Source organism: Haliotis asinina, chromosome 5 (assembly GCF_037392515.1).
Source record: "Haliotis asinina isolate JCU_RB_2024 chromosome 5, JCU_Hal_asi_v2, whole genome shotgun sequence".
Lineage (NCBI taxonomy): Eukaryota > Metazoa > Mollusca > Gastropoda > Lepetellida > Haliotidae > Haliotis > Haliotis asinina.
Genome location: NC_090284.1, coordinates 10,200,496 through 10,220,229, shown reverse-complemented (window position 1 = coordinate 10,220,229; position 19,734 = coordinate 10,200,496). Strand labels below are relative to the sequence as shown.

The 19,734-nt window shown below is 43.6% G+C and overlaps 1 protein-coding gene across 1 annotated transcript; it reads left to right on the top strand.

The window, feature by feature from the left end:
- The first annotated feature begins 6,629 nt into the window (after positions 1-6,629).
- Positions 6,630-19,533, top strand: LOC137283712 (collagen alpha-2(IV) chain-like). The gene is made up of 17 exons (XM_067815375.1): positions 6,630-6,662; positions 6,863-6,988; positions 7,210-7,254; positions 7,371-7,433; positions 8,085-8,129; positions 8,427-8,459; positions 9,729-9,842; positions 10,329-10,347; positions 11,615-11,664; positions 11,824-12,205; positions 12,830-13,135; positions 14,026-14,448; positions 15,039-15,497; positions 15,954-16,166; positions 16,543-16,689; positions 17,017-17,303; positions 17,691-19,533. Exons 1-17 carry the CDS (start codon positions 6,630-6,632, stop codon positions 17,943-17,945), a joined length of 3,000 nt encoding a protein of 999 aa, XP_067671476.1. The 3' UTR covers positions 17,946-19,533.
- The last annotated feature ends 201 nt before the right edge of the window (positions 19,534-19,734 follow it).

Sequence of the window (19,734 nt, the reverse complement as noted above, 5' to 3'; positions counted from 1 at the left end):
TTTCACAAGAATCGCCACAGATATTTGTGGAAAGTTATCATCACATCAGAGACGCACCTTGAATTTCGGTGATTCAGCTGTGCGTCGGCGTGTCTACCATGTGACTGCTCAATCAAGTCGCTACCTACCTGTGCAGTCAGGTAGAATAAGGAGTGCAGTAGATGTTACCTGGCGTCATGGTGTGGACGGACCTCCACGCAGCGGGAGCGTCTCGGGTCATCTCGTGCACGAAGAACTGATAAAAACGCACTTTGAGTGTGTCAGTGATTTATTGTATTTCCTGAACTGAGAAATGGGACTGCTATTTATTTCCACAAATGGGATGGGGATAGTGTTTGGAATATTTTATACATTGAAAAGTTGAAACTCACACACACACAAACGCGCGCACCTAGGCCTTTGATGCAAAGTGCAAAATATATAATGGACAAAACGTTAATAAACGTTGCAAGAAATCTTTAAATACACGGGCTATTGTACGGTTCCGACCTTCCATGAGCTTCAGAATCACAATCAAAGAGTAATACGGTGGCTGTGGGGTAGCCTAGTGTTTAAAGCGTTCGCTTGTCACGCCGAAGAACCGGGTTCGATTCATTCAGATGGCTATACGTTCTGTGCATCAGGCCCATTTGTGATGTCCCCCACCGCGATATTACTGGAATATTATTGAATCAGATAAAGCTGCGTAAAACTAAATTCATTCGAAGAGTGTTCAATATTGGAAACATATCAGACATCGTGTCACCGATGTGTCAAATTTGGAAATATCCTCCACATTTCTTTGAAACCTTCTGAAAGCCTTCCAGTGTCCTTAAATTGAGTAAACAGCCTCTGAGCAAACTTCTCCATGAACATTTGATAGGATCGTGTCTCAAAATGTGTGAAATGTAGACACGAAAATTCTGGAACTGATGGAACATTTGCTCGACCTAAAGGGGAAGTTCTTACTCTTTGGAAGTTGAGGTGATCCCTCACGTCATTGTCACGAGTCATTGACCAGCAACACACACGTAACATCTGCATTATTTCACTTATGATGTTATTTTCCTGAACACTGAGCACATGTGAGAACCTGAATTCTGGTTTCGGTTATACGTTGACAACGTCAACACAACACTCGTTTGGATATGTTATGACAACCGAACGAGAGAGTGATTCGTTTAAGAAAATGATTCCGGGCGTCAGTCTTTCCATCATAAATCCGGACAAGAAACGTATATGGCGGAAGTACATCCCGGGTTTACGAGGACTTTGTCCTTCGGCTGAACACTCACTTGTGGAAGTGGAAGTATTACTTCTATCCCGTCAACTCTGCAACGCTTTTGTGGGAACATTGACCAATCGTCACCCTGCGTTATTGTTGCCAAGCAGACGACATGATGTCTTGCTTAAGAGATCCACAGAGGGCGTTATATGCGCTTAGGAAGTATGGTGTATCAATGACTCGGCGATCAACTGATCCACTACCGGGATTGGGTGGTCAGACTCGCTGACTTGGTTGACATACGGCATGGTATTATAGGTCCGTAGATCGATGCTCATGGTGTTGCTCACTGGATCATCTGTTCCACAGACTCGGTTATTTACAGTCACCATATATTTTGCTGGAACATTGCTGGGTGTGGATTGAAACCCAAACACTCAAACCATATCACTGAAGGCCACAACACGCTGGTGGAACGTACGGACCGGAGAGTCTCCCATATACAGTCCACGTTCTGATGGCATCATGCCAACTGGGGCCTCGCCTGTTCGCTTTTCACTTCACACTGTAAATTCTGCAACTATCTGACGGCACTCTGACAGTTAAGTGAAATCTTATTGAAAACACGTTGAAACCCAATTTATCCATTCGATGTGTATTGTTCCGCATGTACAGATCCATCACCAAGTGTGAAGAAAGTTGACTACTCATTGGGGTCCGAAATTTATCACTGGAGTTTCTCTCTGTTGTTTCATAATACGGATAATAATCTCTCGTCGTTTATCCGTCACCTAAAATCTCTCAAGGCAAAGGCTTTGTATCTCCTGCATGGAGTGACGTTTGTTATCTAAACCGGATATAAGAAATAGCTGCGCTTGAAGCACGTGCTGCACGCTCAGAACGTCCATCTACTGTGGGGAATATTGTTTCCAGATAGTTGTGCCCCACGTGGCGGTAACATTACAGCGTGCCCTGTTTAGCGGATGCTGGGAAATTGATTTCGGATGTTTATTCTGAATTTGAAGGATTGTGCTCGTAAAACTGTAACCCATTTAAGTTGTTTACAGGGAACTGTTATTAACCTAAACACGGTTATGTAATATATACCGTCTCACCAAGATATGGCAAGTCTATAGTCATATAGATCTAGATATGGTCCATGTAAAATGTATTTAACTGGGCTGTATAAAATCTACAGGTTCTGGACGAGAGGCTTGTATACAAATAAATTTCAACAGGAGTTCGCTCCTCACATAGTTAAGGTGTAAAGGATATCACTCTCGCGATTTAAACATGTATGATGCAGGCCTGGGAGCACAAAATGTATCAACATCCCACTGTCTTATTGTCATTTGTAAGTGAACCGTGTTCATACAACCAGCCGTAGCATATGAGCCTGTTGGTCTCCGAAAAGACCTTAACACTGACCATTCACTTCGAGAAAGACTAAAATGTGAAATATTCTTGAATGCCGCGACTTTACGCCACACTAGGCAATCGAGTCTGAACCAGACAATTCAGTGATCATCAACATCAGCATCAATCTACGCAATTGGGATACCAATGATATGTGTCAACCAAGTCAGCGAGGTTGACCACCTGATCCTGTTAGTCCATCCTTAGGACAAGCATGACACTGAAGATTAATTCTTACCCTGATCTTCACAACTGTAGCGCCATAAGTTTTCCTTTCGAGTGCCTGTGAGACAGTCATGAACTGGTAAACGTCTAAGATACCTTTAAGCCTCAGGTTTTCCTCACAACCCACGACCCATCTCACCTGTGACCTTGTCTTTAGGGTGGAGAGGTGGTTCGCTCGTGCTAAGACCTGGGTTCGATTCTCCATTGTACTTAGTGAAGTCCTTTTTACCCATACTTACTTGCCATCAAGGCGTTAGACTGTTTCCAGGTAACGGATCGGTTTTGATCAACTCTTGTGTGCATGCCCTACAGAGCCAGTGTGAAAGGTGGACCTACATTCCAGGTATGCGGTCAGTACAATGCCGTGATGTTTGCGTTACGTCCACCAGTCGGAAGTGCTTACTCTGTCCTTGAGAACAATATAGGTGGGTGTTCTTTGATCTACCCGCCTCTGGAAACAAATCTAGTTATGTATCAATTCAATTATCCACATACCGGCATTACCGTTCAGTGGTTCACTACGTTTGAGATTGGATGAGAGGGACATAAACTCGGTCAACTCTCCAATGGTCAACCCTTCAGTGGTCCACCCTTCAGTGGTCAACCCTTCAATGGTCAACCCCGTAATGGTCAGTTAATGTATAATTGGCTCTGAAGAGTTGCGTCCCTTGGGCATGAGAGGAACATTGGCTTCTGAGTTTAAACCCAGCTTCTCCCTGATCGTTTTACTAGGTTTGTCAGTAACATACGCACTCCCATGGGATTCACCATGGTGGCAACGTCTAAGCATAACTTCCTGAGCCCACCGGTTCAAATGAGAGTTTGTCAAAGGTCAGCCCTTCAATGGTCAACCCATTCAATTGTCAACCCTGGAGTGGACAACACGGCAATGGTCAGCCCTTCAATGGTCAACTCAGCAGAGATGTCTCCCCAACACGGACCATTCACCCTCATCAGTGACATGCCCATTATTATTCCTGCCACGTAGCCGTCACTTACCCCTAACACGCCAACATAAAGCCTAATGTGGAACGCATATAGGAAGTTATCACAGGCAATAGACAGACAACGTCGACCAACCTTTAACAAATTGAAAAACAACACAGAAAATGATCATGTGTTTGTGGGGAGTTTGTTCTGATGTGTTCCCGAACACCCTGGGTAGAAGGTGGCCATTCGGCTTAACGGTGAACAATGGCCTGTACAAATACATGACAGAGTCTGATCAGATCTGTCAATACACAGAGATTTGTGTTTGTTAGGGAACGTGTCCACAGTTTATGTTCATCGGCCTCTGTCCCATGGCAATGTGTGGCTGTCGTCGACTGACCGATCAGGTATCTACATTCTTATGTCCACACATAAGACACATGCTGGTATTTGATTCGTGTGTGTTTTGTGTGTGTGTGTTTTGTGTGTGTGTGTTTTGTGTGTGTGTGTTTTGTGTGTGTGTGTGTGTGTGTGTGTGTGTGTGTGTGTGTGTGTGTGTGTGTGTGTGTGTGTACCGGGCAAAAGACAATGCATTTAAAGTCTTGATAATTGGATTTGATTTCTACAAAAAAATACCGAAGTGTATCCTGACAGTTGTCTCCGCAACACAGAAGGAATGAGTCACAAACCACTATAACGTCCTTATCAAACAAGCGCCATCGAGTAACTATTACATGTCTGTTTAGCTTTCACCATCATACGACGGTGTATATTTGCCTTCGCCCGGTAGTATACATACATAAAACAGGTGGTCGTATATATTTTCTAATATTTATCAGTATATGTATACAATACGCCAGTACGGTTACTCAGGTTTCCCCTGAGACAAGAAGCAGTCGGCCGGGATCGTTGTTGGGAGAACCCATGTCTCCCTGCATCATGGTAGCTTTGACGTTTTTCTTGAAAGGTAAAAAATATTAAATTTGCATCATGTTATAGATAGTTCCTCAAAATTCGTTTAAACCGGCGAGGCTCGGCTTTGTTGAGACTCTGTTTAGATCCATGATGTCTTGTCTATTTCGGAATGACTGTGAAAGAATTTATTCTTTTACTATCCATTATACCTCCGCCTAGGTAGAAATAATTGGAAGGGTGGTTGTGTGGGTGAGAGATTGCTGCTCTATACTTTTCACTGATTGATGGAAACGATGTTTGTATGATCGACACAGACATACATTCGCCATTGCGGGGATAGTTCACTATATGACATAATTATTAGAAATGGTTTCAAGGTGTCGTTTTTTAATTATGCAGTTAATAAAATGTAAGAAACGCTAATACTACAATCCAAACTGCTTTCATAATTTCGCGGTTAGTTAAGCCTATATACTACGAAAGTTTAGACTCGCTTAAAACACTCACTATATGTCACATAGATACGTAATTGTACTTATACATAAGGTTTCATATGGAGCCAAGTGCAAACTTTAAGCAGCTTAAGCGCACGAGGATCACGCATCAAACTGCTGAAAAACATGTGCAAATATCGTGCATGTGAACAGCTGCGTTTTGGTGTCGAGTTGTGTTAAGAATTCGCCAAATTTCATCGAGTTTTATCATTTATTGAACTCATGAAAATAATATTTTCGCTGTAACAAATTTGTTTTACATTAATTTATTTCATGTGTAAACCTTGAAACAGTATGGAATATTTTGCAAAATCTAGTTTAGAACAGTTGACTGTAGTGAGTGGCCACATTTACACTAGTGAGTTTGAACTTTTCATGAGTAGTAAATATTGAGTTCAGCTGGCTGGTATGTTGTCATGATCTTCCTATGTTTTCCAGGGCATGACAGGCGCCAAGGGTGAGCCTGGAGAGAATGGAATGCGTGGCTACCCCGGGGTGGAAGGCCCTGGGGGTCTGAAGGGGCAGAAGGGGGAGCGGGGATTCTCAGGTGCTGAAGGGGAGAAGGGGGACATGGTAAGTAGCATTCGCTTCATCGCATATCACGAGGTCTATCTTTTACACATCACTGTGCAAAACATGGGTTTTTGTTACGAGAAAATATTACCTTTGGACTGTTCTCAAAAGTGAGAATCGGCTAGATTCTATGAGTTATCTGACTGTCATCTTCTTACCTGACGGCGTGTTCATAGACAACAGCCTAGCCTGTACTACTAGTATTTTGCAGGGCGCTATTACGTGACCGAAATATACCTGGCTGTACAAAAATGCATAATCCACCCAAGGCGCTAGTATTCTTGTAACTTGATATTAATGGGAGATGCGAAGCAAGAGTGATTCACAAATTCCCTGAGTTCGAAATTAATCGTAGGCAGGGGAACGCAACCCCCTTTTGTCATTAATATTTTTTGATCCCCCTATTTATTGAGCCTATGCCCCTCCCCTGCACCCTTTCTCAAAAAGTTGTATTCGCCCCTGTGTAGCATTGTATACCCCGCAGCACCTTCCAGAACTTTGTGTAAGTCATAGCACAAGTCTAAATGTATTCAGTGACATTCGCTGACTATCCACAAATACAATGGATAGAACTTGGGACATGGTAACACACTGGATACAAAACTACCACTAACAGCTGACACTATATTTTGATAAGGACTTTGATAAGTACTTCCAGATAAGAAATTAGCTTTCCAAAAAAGCATCTTGTATTTTTTAAAAAGTAATATCATTAGTAAATGTATTGAAATATCTGTGTTAGTGTATGAATAAAACGGTACCGTGAATCTGTAGACTGTTCAATCCATGCTTTATCTTTATTTCTCCTTGTGGGTGTGTCCATGATTGCAGTGACTGATGAAATTCTGCACTTGTTGTAGGGCAGTCGGGGCATGCCTGGAGTTCCGGGAACTACAGGACAACCGGTGAGTTATCGTCCTTGAGTGAAGGTCACTGTCAGAAACCTAGTTTCGCTTCACATATGCTTTCTTGTTCGTGTCTTTAAAGAAGTCCGTAGTTCACCCATTCTACTATTTTCATATCATAGTTAATATATAGTTTGTAACCAGTGCCGGTACAGGGAAAGTTAGATAAATCTTGTGATCATCTTATCTTCTTACAAAAGGGTCGAACAGGTGGAAGAGGCCCGATGGGTCACCCCGGGCCGATGGGAGACGTGGGACCCCACGGACCGAAGGGGGACAAAGGAATGTCTGGATTTGACGGTGTCATGGGACCACGTGGGTTCAGGGTGAGTATAGAGACAGGAAAATCATTGGACTTGGATGAACTGGACTGTAATATAATGTAATTTGAAATGTCCTCTTTCATCTTTTTCCCCTTGATGGACATAATCAAATATATGTGGTTATATTATTGAAGACAACGATAACAAATCTAACGACGACGACGAAGACGATGACGATGATGACGTTGAATTACTGTGTGTAATGTACGGCTGGCTTCTTCCAGGGCCCAGTTGGACTACCGGGGATGCCAGGCAAGAATGGTAAAACGGTAAGTAGTCAGTGGTCAGTAGTCAGTTGACACCTACACAGTGTTAGAGGAGGTTCTTATACGCGTCTCATCATTGTTGAAAGACAAATACAATTTCATCAAAATTTATGTTTCAGGGAGAGACCGGTCCCCCAGGGGAGGATGGCATGCGCGGGCTTCCTGGCTGTGACGGACTGCCCGTGAGTAGCACGTGGTTATTTTAATATAACGTCATGGTCAGTCTCGATGCATACAAAATTACTGATCATCCTTACGACGACCAAAGTGTTTGTGAAAAACAGGTAACTCTGTAAGTGCTACTTAAGTAAGTCTCGCGCCATCAACAATCTTGATGAACATGGGTTCTGTGTTCTATGCTTAAGTTACAAATAAAAAAATATTCAGACTATTTGATGTTCAGTTAAAAATGAATCAAACTTACTGATCAATAAAGGTCACATATCGACTCGACACACAGATCCATGCATCGAATCTACTTAACAGCTTTGTCACTGGATATTCAGTGGAATTATCATTCATATTTAATTGCATTACTTGGCTATTGTTATCTATTCTTGGATAGCGCAAGTTCCACATGTCTCAGTCAACTATTACAACTGTGTTTCTTGTTATGCGTACAATAACCTTATTACCACTGCATGTATATGGGGGTGGGTGGATAATACAAGGTTTACACACAGTCGTGTAGGCACCACGTGTTGTACAGGGAGACTGCTTACTGATTCCACTTGAGGAATATGCAACCCACATTGCCAGGGGTCATGTGAGATAGCCAGGGAAATACCCCGAAGGTCAGATCAGACGTTGTAATGATGATATTTGTGTTTCAGGGAGTCAGTGGTGAGCCGGGGTTACCTGGTGTTCCTGGACCGATGGTGAGAAACTCTCGGGGCTACTCGGCTTTTTCCGTCTGCTTAATACTTCGAGTGACTATAGAGTAGCGATATTGTATTTGCATCTGTAATACTAGTATCGCTTAGATTCGCATTACATTTTGGCAAAATCAGCCAACTTGTTTAACGGATATTATATGCTTATACATGTTTTGGTCTGGACAAGAACTTAACAGTAACACAGTGAATATAAACATAAGGGATTACACAATATAACGGGTTTTTTTTCGCATACGATTTACAGGAGCGGGTGTAACATTGTCTTTTCTCTCATTACAGGGTCCGAGAGGTCCTCCGGGTAAAAGTGTACCGGTACGTCTAGGTTTCTACAGTTCTGTCGAACTTAGGTTGTGTCAATATAAAACCTTCGTCTGTTCTTATTCCATATTTCCTGGTCACTGACCTGAGCATCTGATAACTCGAAGTATTTAACTTCGACACAACCATGCGTATATATGTATATATCTCATTAGTCAAACGTACACCTGATTCCCCGGGTCTTCGAATCGACTGTTCCGAATACTGGGAATAACTGTGGTTAATTAAGAGTCATCGTACTACTGACAGAGGTCGGTACTAAGACTATCAACCACTGGTGAATCTGGTTCAGACTGAGTAATTTACGTGTCGTCCTTACAACGAGTGATGACGTAAACAGTTATAACAGAAGCGTTCAGAGGGACAAATACAAGTGTTTTTGAGTGTTCGGGTCGAGACGTAAATACTGTATGAATATTTTCGAAGCACAGTAGTATGGGTGAAATATTTTTTTACCCAAGCAGCCTAAGTACCCTACCGCCCCTTTTCAGGAGGCATGTCTATTTTTCTACATTAGTCTACGAAAAGCAAGATTTATGGATGACCCAATGAAGGAGCAAGTATACGCTCCGAAACGTCGTTTTTATTCACAATGAAGATGCTGACATCCACAAATCTTGCCTTTTGTGTGCATTCCACTTCTAGATACTCTACACAGTTTTACAAGTCTTGTAATCTGTAATAGAAAATGCAGTTTGTAATCAATCTTTATCGCTAAAGATGATGGCTCAAGATGAGAATAAATACAGGCAGTCTCATTCGAAACCTTATCCGCTCCCCTTATGTCTGGTACGTACCTGTACAGGAGCGTTTCGCAAGAGTAGCAGACCTCTGAGACCTGCATCAGTAATGGCTTTCTTCAACATTAAGCTGACCCGTGATGGTCCTGGGTAGAACAGGCCTTCAGCAACAAATGCTTGCCATAAAATGCGACTATGCTTATCGTAAAAGGCGACGAATCGGGTGGTCAGGCTCGCTGACATGGTTCACACATATCTGAACTCGATTATTTTCAGACCGCTTTCATGTAACTGGAATATTGTTGATTGTGGCGTAAAACTAAACTCACTCACCCAACATTAAGCTGGCACATCGTGGTAAAACTGGAATATTGTTCAAAAGGGGACACTGTCCTTCCTATCCTTACCAAAACTGATATCAGATGTGTCTGTGTGAAGCGGAATAAAATATCCCCCTCTGGATGAGTTGGAAACCTATATGACTGGCAATATGGGTGTCGTCTAACGGATGTTTACATTGCAGGGTAACCCAGGACTCCCGGGCCTGCCCGGCCTGCCAGGGAACTACACCACAGACGGGGCACCTGCTCTCGTCAACATGATCACCAAGATTGCCAAAGGCCTGAAAGGGGAGAAAGTAAGACAGATCAAAGGCAAATTTGCTGTCAAATATCTTGTCAAGTATGTTGTGTGATTCTAAGTTATGGAAACACAAGTGACATGTTTGAACAATTTTTACCTGAATATATTATGTGTATCAACACCTTCTTGAATTTCGTTAGACTGAATGTATGAGAACACGTGTGAAGCCCACGTCCGAGGTACTCCATAATATTACTTGAATACTGCTAAAAACTCATAGATATTCATTCAGTAAGAATCAACCACGCAAATCGGTTAGATTCTAGGACGTCATCTAGTAATGGCCCTTTAGTTCCATTTTGACTTCTTATATAGAATTATCAAGGTAAATAATAATCAACTGTGCTACCAGCCACATCCTAATGATATCTATTTCTCCATTCCTGTTATTGATGCCAATGAGCTATCTCGCAGTTAGTACCTATGTAAGTGAAGCGCTTGTAAAATTGTAATCTATTTACATCCGTTCTGTCTGTTACAGGGAGAGCGCGGGTTGAGAGGTGAGAAACCCTGGGGGAGGGTGCATGCGCGCACGCAAATACGTCAATAGATTCCGATAGATTAACATACAGTCGAATGAAGTTAATTACGCAGATCAAGGAGGCAGGACTGACTGTATTAGACTCACATACCTTGCACGGAATGATGATTGCCTGGACTGACGTCATGATGTCATTTCAAAACGACCGGTTTTCCATATAATCCATGTATGACTGAAAATTGTAAACCTGAAATTTTCATGTCATACTCCAGTCACTTAACAAGAGGGATAACTGAACGAACAGCTTTGCTTTGAATGAAATCCATGGGTTGATGCATTCTCAAAACAGCCATTACTGTTGCATCAAATTGATTCAGTCCCATATATCTCCCAATTCCGACAATCGTAAATTGAAAGTACAGTTCCCCTACTTTTTTTAATAGTATATATGGCGGCTAATGTCTAGGGATATTATAGTGAGGTAGTGTCGTGTCTTATATGTTCAGTAAAGGTGGTACGTCCAGTATTGTAAAAAAATTAAATGTCCATTTCTCACGATGTCAGTTCAAAACGACCGGGGTTCCATCTTGTCTGCATATACATACGTGCAAGCTTGGTTAAATAATAAATATAAATAACATAATAATAAATCATCCATGTATGTATATACTCGAGACATACAGAGAAAAAGACCTGTACCAAGGGACATAACTCCTTTGTCGCTCAGTGGCTTCTGGTGGATTTATTTTGGTGTCGTCTGTTGAGGCTAAAGAAAGCCTGACATGATGTCTAGGACAGTTCTGACGTTTAACTGTGACACTGTTTAAATGAGTAATCTTTGCATTCCAATTAAAGTCTAACGGTATATTTGAGATTTCAAACGATCAATGTTATATTTAAATACAAGTTACTTGACAAGCAGTTGCTGATATCCTATTCATACCTTTTTGCCAATAGTACTAATACGAGAAAATCGCTACTAAGGTTCGGGACTGTTGGATAGCCTAGTGGTAAAAGCGTTCACTCAACACGCTGAGTACAAAGCCAATTCTAGTGTATTGATGGACCATTTCTAATCCTTACTGAGTCACACATACTTTGAAAACTCCCCAGCAGCTCTAGTGGCAACGTTACACGAAGCCAGCTTGGCGCTATACCGGCGAACGTCTTAGGATGTGTGCATAACGATAGGTGTGCATAATCGTCAGTCTGGAGCAGGCATAAGATTGTACATCTCGCTGTGGTATAGAGAGAAAGATTTACAAAAGCGGACATCTATTTCACAGGGCCTTACGGATACCCAGGGTTCCGCCTTCCAGCAGTGAAAGGTTCCAGAGTAGGTAAACCTCATGTTATATATGTACCTGTAAAGAGTTGTAAGAGTAATAATGGACCCGCGTACATGGGATCTCTTTACTTTTTTGGTATGGCTAAATTTATATATTTTTCTTTAGATCTAATGATGTTCAATTCATGCATCCATCCTGTTCCACAGGGTCTTCCCGGTCCTCGTGGGTACAAAGGGAAAGACGGCGTCCCTGGTCCTCCTGGCCTCCCAGGTATACCCGGAACACCAGGGGGGTCAGGCTCTGTCAGGGGCCTATTAGGACCCCAGGGAGTTAGGGGGCCAGTCGGCCCTCCAGGACTAGACGGAGTCCCCGGATTAAAGGGTTCCAAAGGAAGTCCTGGGGTCGGGCTCCCTGGCAGTAAAGGATCTAAGGGAGAAGAGGGTATGATTGGTATGCCAGGCCGATCGGGTCGAGATTGTCTCCCGGGGGCGGCGCTGCCTGGTCCCCCGGGCGAACCAGGGCTCCCGGGACTACCAGGGCGGTCAATCAAAGGCGAAAAGGGCTATCATGGAACTATTGGACCGTCAGGTAACATACAGATGATAGTTGCTAACAGTTAACGCCCTTTTCACTATGTATGGTTGCGGCAATAACAGAAATATCACATGTTCAGATTTATTGTTTTCCCCAGTCTGTTTTATCTCATGTTCGTCCTTCGCAGGCGAAGTTGCCTACGACTTCATGTCACGAGGGGTGTGGGGTGTATGTTTTATCTAAATACTGTATAAATCCTGACTGACCTCATCAACAACCGGCTAAAAAATCCCGCAAGTGTTTTTGCTTGAACTGATCTTAATCGATCCGCGCTTATCTTGAGGGACAATTGATTGATAATTATAAGAGATCAGGTGGTCGAGCACTGACTCATCCATCGCCAATAACAACGGTGTAGATCGCTGCGCATGATGTCAGTCAGTTGATTTTCTGGCGTAGACTGCCCATATATAGATGGTTGCGCTAATAACTAACAATAAATCGATATTAATTTGTATATATGACCGAAACTGAACCTCCCTAACGACACAGAAGGTGTCATTATTTTATGAATAAATCCCGTCAGCTGATTCACTACAAAATTGAAAAGATATGCAAATTAAACATATCCTTTGAGTGTTACATCAATTATATACGGTTGTGTTACATGCATACTAGGAAAGCGTGGCCGGAAGGGAGACTCCGGGAAACGGGGACCTGTTGGTGAGAAGGGGGAACGAGGGTATCCCGGTCCCCCAGGGCCCCCGGGAGTGGCGGTCACGGAAGCGGGGACGTTAGAAGGACCAATGGGACCCCCTGGTCAGAAGGGAGAACCAGGGCTGGGAACAAAAGGAGAACCGGGTCTCAGAGGAGATCCGGGGGTTAGTGGCGAGCCAGGGAGGGACGGGCTACCCGGACTGGATGGTGAGGATGGACTTCCAGGAGTACCCGGGACTCCTGGAGCAGGACTTCGGGGTATGAAAGGTAGACAGTTGATCTTGCTCGATGAAGAATTATCTCCCTTGTTGATATCTCTTCTATGCCATTCCATATCGAGTCTATACGCGTAGCATGGCATTCGCCAGTTGTGTTGTGTCGAACAACATTGTCAAATACTGTCCTCATATGAATTCCTCTCAATGCTATCAGTGCTGACATGGGGTCTTTCCTACTACCTCGCAAACAGAAACAATAGTCTCATTAACCTATTCCGACAACGACCTACTGTTCAGCAAATCCGAATTTTCGCGTGTGAAAGTGACAACAGACATCACGAACAACTACACTGAATTCCAGTTCCCTGTTTCATATGAAACTCTATTACATCATATTTTTATAATTTATGGCGAGGTGTAGGCAGCGTGACCTTAACTCAGACATAACAGACATTCCCTCTTTGATGAGGTCATAAAAATGATTCGCAATGCATGTCGCTCACTGGTTATATGCCAGAGCACACCGTGTAACGTGTTTGCAAGGATTAGAGGGAGCGTAGTGTTGCAATATACAATTGCTTAGATGCATAAGATAATACTGATTAATAACTGCCTGTACATTTAAATGACTTGGTCTCAAAATTCTGGACTGGTTATTGCACTAAGTTGCGCAATGGGATGGGACCCAGTCCACAGGAAACGAGACCTGTGTAATCAATGGTTTGACTTGAAAACACTTCAGCTTGTCCGGCAAGGCAAAGAGACGTGTCTCTCTGAGTGTGATATCATTTGGCTTAAGCCTAGATATCTGTATTTGGTTATGGCTATAGAGTCCCATAGCTATAATTCATAGCATCATTCTAAGCTTCTATTATTCATAGGTTCAGGCAACACGCACGACTGCATACTTTAAGACAAAATACATTGGTTTGATTTCAGGGTCGAAGGGCACACCAGGGTCCCCAGGGTTGACAGGGGAGATGGGGCTCCCGGGGGAGAAAGGGGAGAGCGGAATTGCGGGACCCCCGGGACGGCCAGGTCCACAAGGCCTGCAAGGACAAGGTCTCCCCGGGCTAGACGGTCTCAATGGAATCAAAGGGAGCAAGGGGACGCCGGGTAGGGAGGGCTACCCTGGAGAACCGGGTGCCCCTGGGGAGAAGGGAGAAAAAGGGGAATCTGGTGTATCCTCCAGTGGGATCAAGGGGGATAAGGGAGATCCTGGCGAAGGTCTGAACGGCAGGGACGGAGCGGATGGACCCCCTGGTATGAAGGGGAACAAGGGAGCTAGAGGTCTGCCGGGAGAACCAGGGAGAGACGGAGAACCAGGGACACCAGCATCGGACAGTGCACCAGGGCTGAAAGGTCAGTAAATGACAATGAACTGGTCGACGTATGTACATATCACAATGGCAGACCAGACAGGTGCTAGACACGTGTGCAGTATTATAGTGAATTCTTGAGCTGAATCATCTATGGTTCCTTGCCGTACACGAAGAGTAACGAGGACGCTACAAATATTTATCTGGTTGATTGATGATAACTGTATTATTGTTAAAAGTGGCTTACGTCCCATAATCTGAAACAAAAGCTCCACGGTCAGCACTGGATTTCTGATGCACGATTGGCAATTTACAGAATGGACGGGGCTTGCGCGGAATGATGTCACTCGTTTCACATTGATGACCACATGTTTGTGTGTTACGGAGTCTATGAAGTTGTTATTGTTCACTGACTCTGTAAGAACTGACTTTGATGTTTTGGGTGTTCATGGAGAAATGAAAATACCTTATTAATACACTGGCAGATACAGCGTTTTGAGAGATAGATTAACGCTAGAATATAAAGTACGGATAATATATATGTATTATCAACATTGTAACTAGTTTGCTTTTTTCCATTTATCCTACCCTTACTTTATTCTGAAATGAAAGGTACTGATGATATGTTTTCAGGTGAAAGGGGACTACCTGGACTGGACGGAGAGAGGGGTTACCCTGGACCGGACGGTCCCCGGGGACCACCAGGGGACCCTGGCTTGAAGGGGGAACAAGGTCTGCAGGGATTACCGGGTCTAGATGGTCTGGATGGACAGGTTGGCCCTCCTGGTCCTAACGGACTTGACGGCGAGCCGGGGACCCCGGGGTTGGATGGGGAGAAGGGCGTACCAGGAGAACCGGGACCCCGGGGCTACCCAGGGGAGATGGGAATGCCGGGGGAACAGGGGTATGGTGTGGAGGGACCGAAAGGAGACAAGGGGGAACCCGGAGATGTCGCTGTGGGGTTGCAAGGGGAGACGGGTGAACCAGGCCCCAGGGGTCAGACTGGGCTTCCAGGCCTTCCAGGACTTCCTGGTGATGACGGACAGAAAGGAGAGCGGGGAGAGCCTGGCTTTGGGATGAGGGGCTTCAAAGGTAGATTCTCTTTGAGTACTTAATATTTTTTACCTCACAGGAGTTAAAGAACATTTCGATTCTTTAATAATACAGAAGTATTTCTACAAATGGATGACGGGTTAAGTGTAATATAATGAAAAAATCGGGTTTTCTGCTTCTTCTGCAACAAAACGTTTATGTATAGCCGTAACTTTCTCAACCTGGTGAATTGATACTTCGAATTTAATTATATATTTGACAAACGTCTTGAGATATTATTGATTTTGAAAGTGTTCATATGTTAAGTTTTGCGTCGCAGTTATATAGCGACGTGTTCAAATGAAAGAGGATTAAACTTTTCTTGCATATCATTATTTTGTAGGTGTATAACAACATTAAAATGCAAATAGTTTCAGTTAAAGATACGCTGTATTTATACAATATATCTTTTCAATGTCCTGATTGGCCTATAATGTATGGTGCTGTGTCTCACAGGCGACAAGGGCATGGTAGGGATGGGCATGCCCGGCCCTCGCGGGGAGAGGGGTGAACCTGGAATTAAGGGTGAGGTCGGACCACAAGGACCCCCAGGACCAGCGGGTTTAGGAGAAAAGGGACAGAAAGGTGAGGCAGGAGTTGGACTCTCGGGACCCCAAGGACCCAAGGGGGAGCAGGGAGAAGGGCTGCCAGGACTCCGAGGAACACCAGGTAGGAAGGATCTACGTTTGTACTTTTCGTCTCTGGAACCCGGGGAGGACGTTGTCGAGTTATGTCGTCGAACTTACGGGACTTCTTAGGTTTTCTTAACATTTTAACAGTTAAATTAATTGTTTAGTCCTTAGTAAGAAGAGACTGACCACAGTGGAATTTAAACAAGATAAACCCCAAATAAACCTGTAAAACTCGGCGTTAAGTTTGTACTCTTTCGGTGCCAGACTGGGATGTAAACTGAATCCTGAGGTGCTTAGCACAGGAATTTCATTGTTTCTATCCACAAAGTCACGTCATTGATATATTGCAAGCTGTATTTCAAACACCTTATCAACAAAATGTATATAGATCCGCATCCACCTGTAATTGCCAGGCTTCCCCGGCCCCTCCGCCTACATCTACGTCCGTCACAGCCAGGGTCAGGTCATCCCAGCCTGTGTGTCACGGCACCCGTCACTGTGGACTGGGTACAGCATCCTGCACACGGAGGACGAGGGACGCGCTCACTCCCAGGATCTCGGTAGGCGGCATTGGTCATACATTTTTCACACAATCTGACTGTGTATCAAAACAAAGTGAAACCCTTATAGTATAGATTAAGTTTTGAAGGTCAGCCTTCCTTGTGTGTATTGGTTGGAAAGTCCTTATATGACGCTCCTTCCAAGCATATGACTCCGTAGATGCACTCCCGGTAACAAGTGCTGCAAGCTTTGAAGCGGTCGTTACAAAATTATAGTTTAGCGCGAGACAAACATCTGATAAGCAACGCTAGGACCTCCTTCGGCTACTCATAGACCTCTTTCTCTTGCATAAGTAAACTTTGATTTGTTTGGTTTGTTGTTTGCAGGCCTGGGTGGTTCTTGTGTAAGCCGATTCAGCCCCATGCCAATCCTCTTTTGCAACATCCACAACGTATGCAACTACGCCAGCCGCACAGCCACAAGCTACTGGCTGTCTACAGGGGAGGTAATCCCCATGATGCCGGTAGAGGGTGCTGCAATGTTGACGTATATCAGTAGATGTACAGTTTGCCAAGCTCCCGCACCAGTCATTGCAGTTCACAGTCAGACGACGCAGACTCCAGAATGTCCACAAGACTGGGTGGAGCTGTGGAGGGGATACAGCTTTGTCATGGTAAGACATTTACTGTGGTACATTTGCTATCATTCTTTTGCCATCATACATGTGTGAGTGAGCTGTTATATCGCAGAATTGCTGTCATTATGAAGCCGCATAGGCTTTACCATTTCGAGATATTGACATCTCCGGGATTAGACCGTTGCTTGGGTATGATTTGAACCTTCTTGAAGACCTGGCGGTTGCTGTGTGTAGCCTTGCTCAAGCTCAACTGCATTGCTCATTGCTTTACTTGAATCACTGGTCTATCTGATCCACGTTCCTTCGGAAACAGTGGTTTTGCTTGACTATTGCTCAAAGACGTTTACTATGTTACTAACGTGAACGATAATGGCTCGGGGCTGTAACTTTCCATGACCATATTTTCAATATTTGTTATTACAGCATGCCGTTGGATCAATGAGCGGAGGACAGCCACTGGCAAGTCCGGGAAGCTGTTTGGAGTCTTTTTCAACAAACCCATTTATAGAATGCACAAGCTCTGGACAGTGCCACTACTTCTCCGACAAGTTTAGCTTCTGGCTGGCTACAGTACCGGACAGTAACAACTTCACCCCTACTCAGGAGACGCTAAAAGCGGGACAGCATCTGTCTCGAATCAGTCGATGTAAAGTTTGCATGCTGACTGTACCCGTATGAGAATCAATCGGACATCAGGCTATAAGGTTTAAACAACACTGTTGTTGCCAGGAATAATAAAGGAAGAGGTATTGGTCAATGAATGGAGAATGTGAACTGAACGAAAAACACAGATATGTCAGTATGATTGACAAGAGGAGGAGGGTTCAGATGATAACCTCTGTTAATAACGTATTCTAAGTTATTTTCTTTCAAACATATATTCCTTGTTTCAGCCCAATCTGCTTTTGTGGATCATTAACTAAAATGTTCTTTCTTCTCTCTTCAGTAGTATATATTAATGAGAGACGCTTTTTTCTCTTTGACAGAAAAAACAAAAAAACATATATGTGTAAACAATACGAATCTCCCTGTGTACACATCATCTTCACTTAGTGACATGCCCATTGACTACTGTAATGTACCACCATTGAAAGAACATCCCTATCAGGTATTCTCCCCGACCGCTACTACAAACCTAAAAATATGTGTCGGGTGGTGTGCAGTCCTCTAACAATACTTACAGTACTCTGTACATGGCATAAGTATTGACTGTGTGAATTATGTATCTTCATCGTGAACAGTTGCAGAGACTGTTCACTGTCAGTGATGCATGTACCATCACGTCGTGAACAGTCGCGGAGATTGTTCACTGTCAGTGATGCATGTACCATCACATCGTGAACAGTCGCGGAGACTGACCACTGTCAGTGATGCATGTACCATCACATCGTGAACAGTTGCGAAGACTATGGGAATATGCACGCATATAAACAAAGGGTTATGGAGGCCCAAACACTGACAGCTGACCACTTGGAGGGAAACGAGGGAACCAGTTTGAACCTATGAAAGGCACAATCTCCTTTACTGTTATAACTAACAATTGAACAGTTTGAAGATTTGTGTCCGTTCATTCTTCCAGAGGTTCTCATAGTTAAACATGCTGCCACAGCATTTGATTTGTTATTGAATCAAGCATAATAGGTTGTTTGGAACCATGTACGTGTATGCAAAAGTGACATGTTTTGTTCTTGAGATGAAATCACGGAACCAGAAATATCTATCATGCACGTCTGTGAAACATGTACCATCACCACTGTGCCATCTCGTTACCCGGCATATAGTGAAAACATAAATGGATTTCAAGTCGCTTTGAGCATTCTTCCAGTTACATCGCAACGTGTCAGCGTGATGGGTGAGGAAAACCCAAATTGATTAATGGTCTCAGATGAAAACCATTTTGATGTTAAACATGAGCACCGATATGCCGTTAACCAAAGTAACATGATGTGGACGAGCATAGATTCGAACCTACGACCATAGGGTTGCCAAGGGCCGCAACTCTATACAGTGTCGCTCCCGAACACTTCCACCAGGGATGTAACTTGTTGTCTAAGTATTGACTGGCCTGGACGGTAGCTAGAGGAGATGGCGATAGGCTGTCACGAATTGACATACTTTTCAACAGTGATGAGCTAACCGAATGTTTTGTGACCTGTTTTACGTTTACGATGTGTATATTTATTATTTTCTTTGTATATACACGAGGTTGATATTCACGAGTTGTATCTTGGTTTATGACTAATGTATATTACACAGAAGAGGATTTAGTGCCTGTGTCTACTCGCTATAGCCGTAATACTTGGTGCATAACGTTTTATGTATACACAATGAAAACACTACAATGTTTTGACCAAACACGAAATAAACAATAGGTATAGTTTATATGCTTTACGTATTGTTCATCCAGACCACTGAAGACGCTGTGGGTTCTTTAACAAATATCCTGTCCTCTCTCCATTGAAGTTGT

Coding starts and splice junctions, on each gene's coding strand:
- LOC137283712 (XM_067815375.1), top strand. CDS start 6,630: ATGCCTGGAGTTCCGGGAACTACAGGACAACCG. Junction 6,663..6,862: donor CGGGAACTACAGGACAACCG/GTGAGTTATCGT, acceptor TTCTTACAAAAG/GGTCGAACAGGTGGAAGAGG. Junction 15,498..15,953: donor TGGGATGAGGGGCTTCAAAG/GTAGATTCTCTT, acceptor TGTGTCTCACAG/GCGACAAGGGCATGGTAGGG.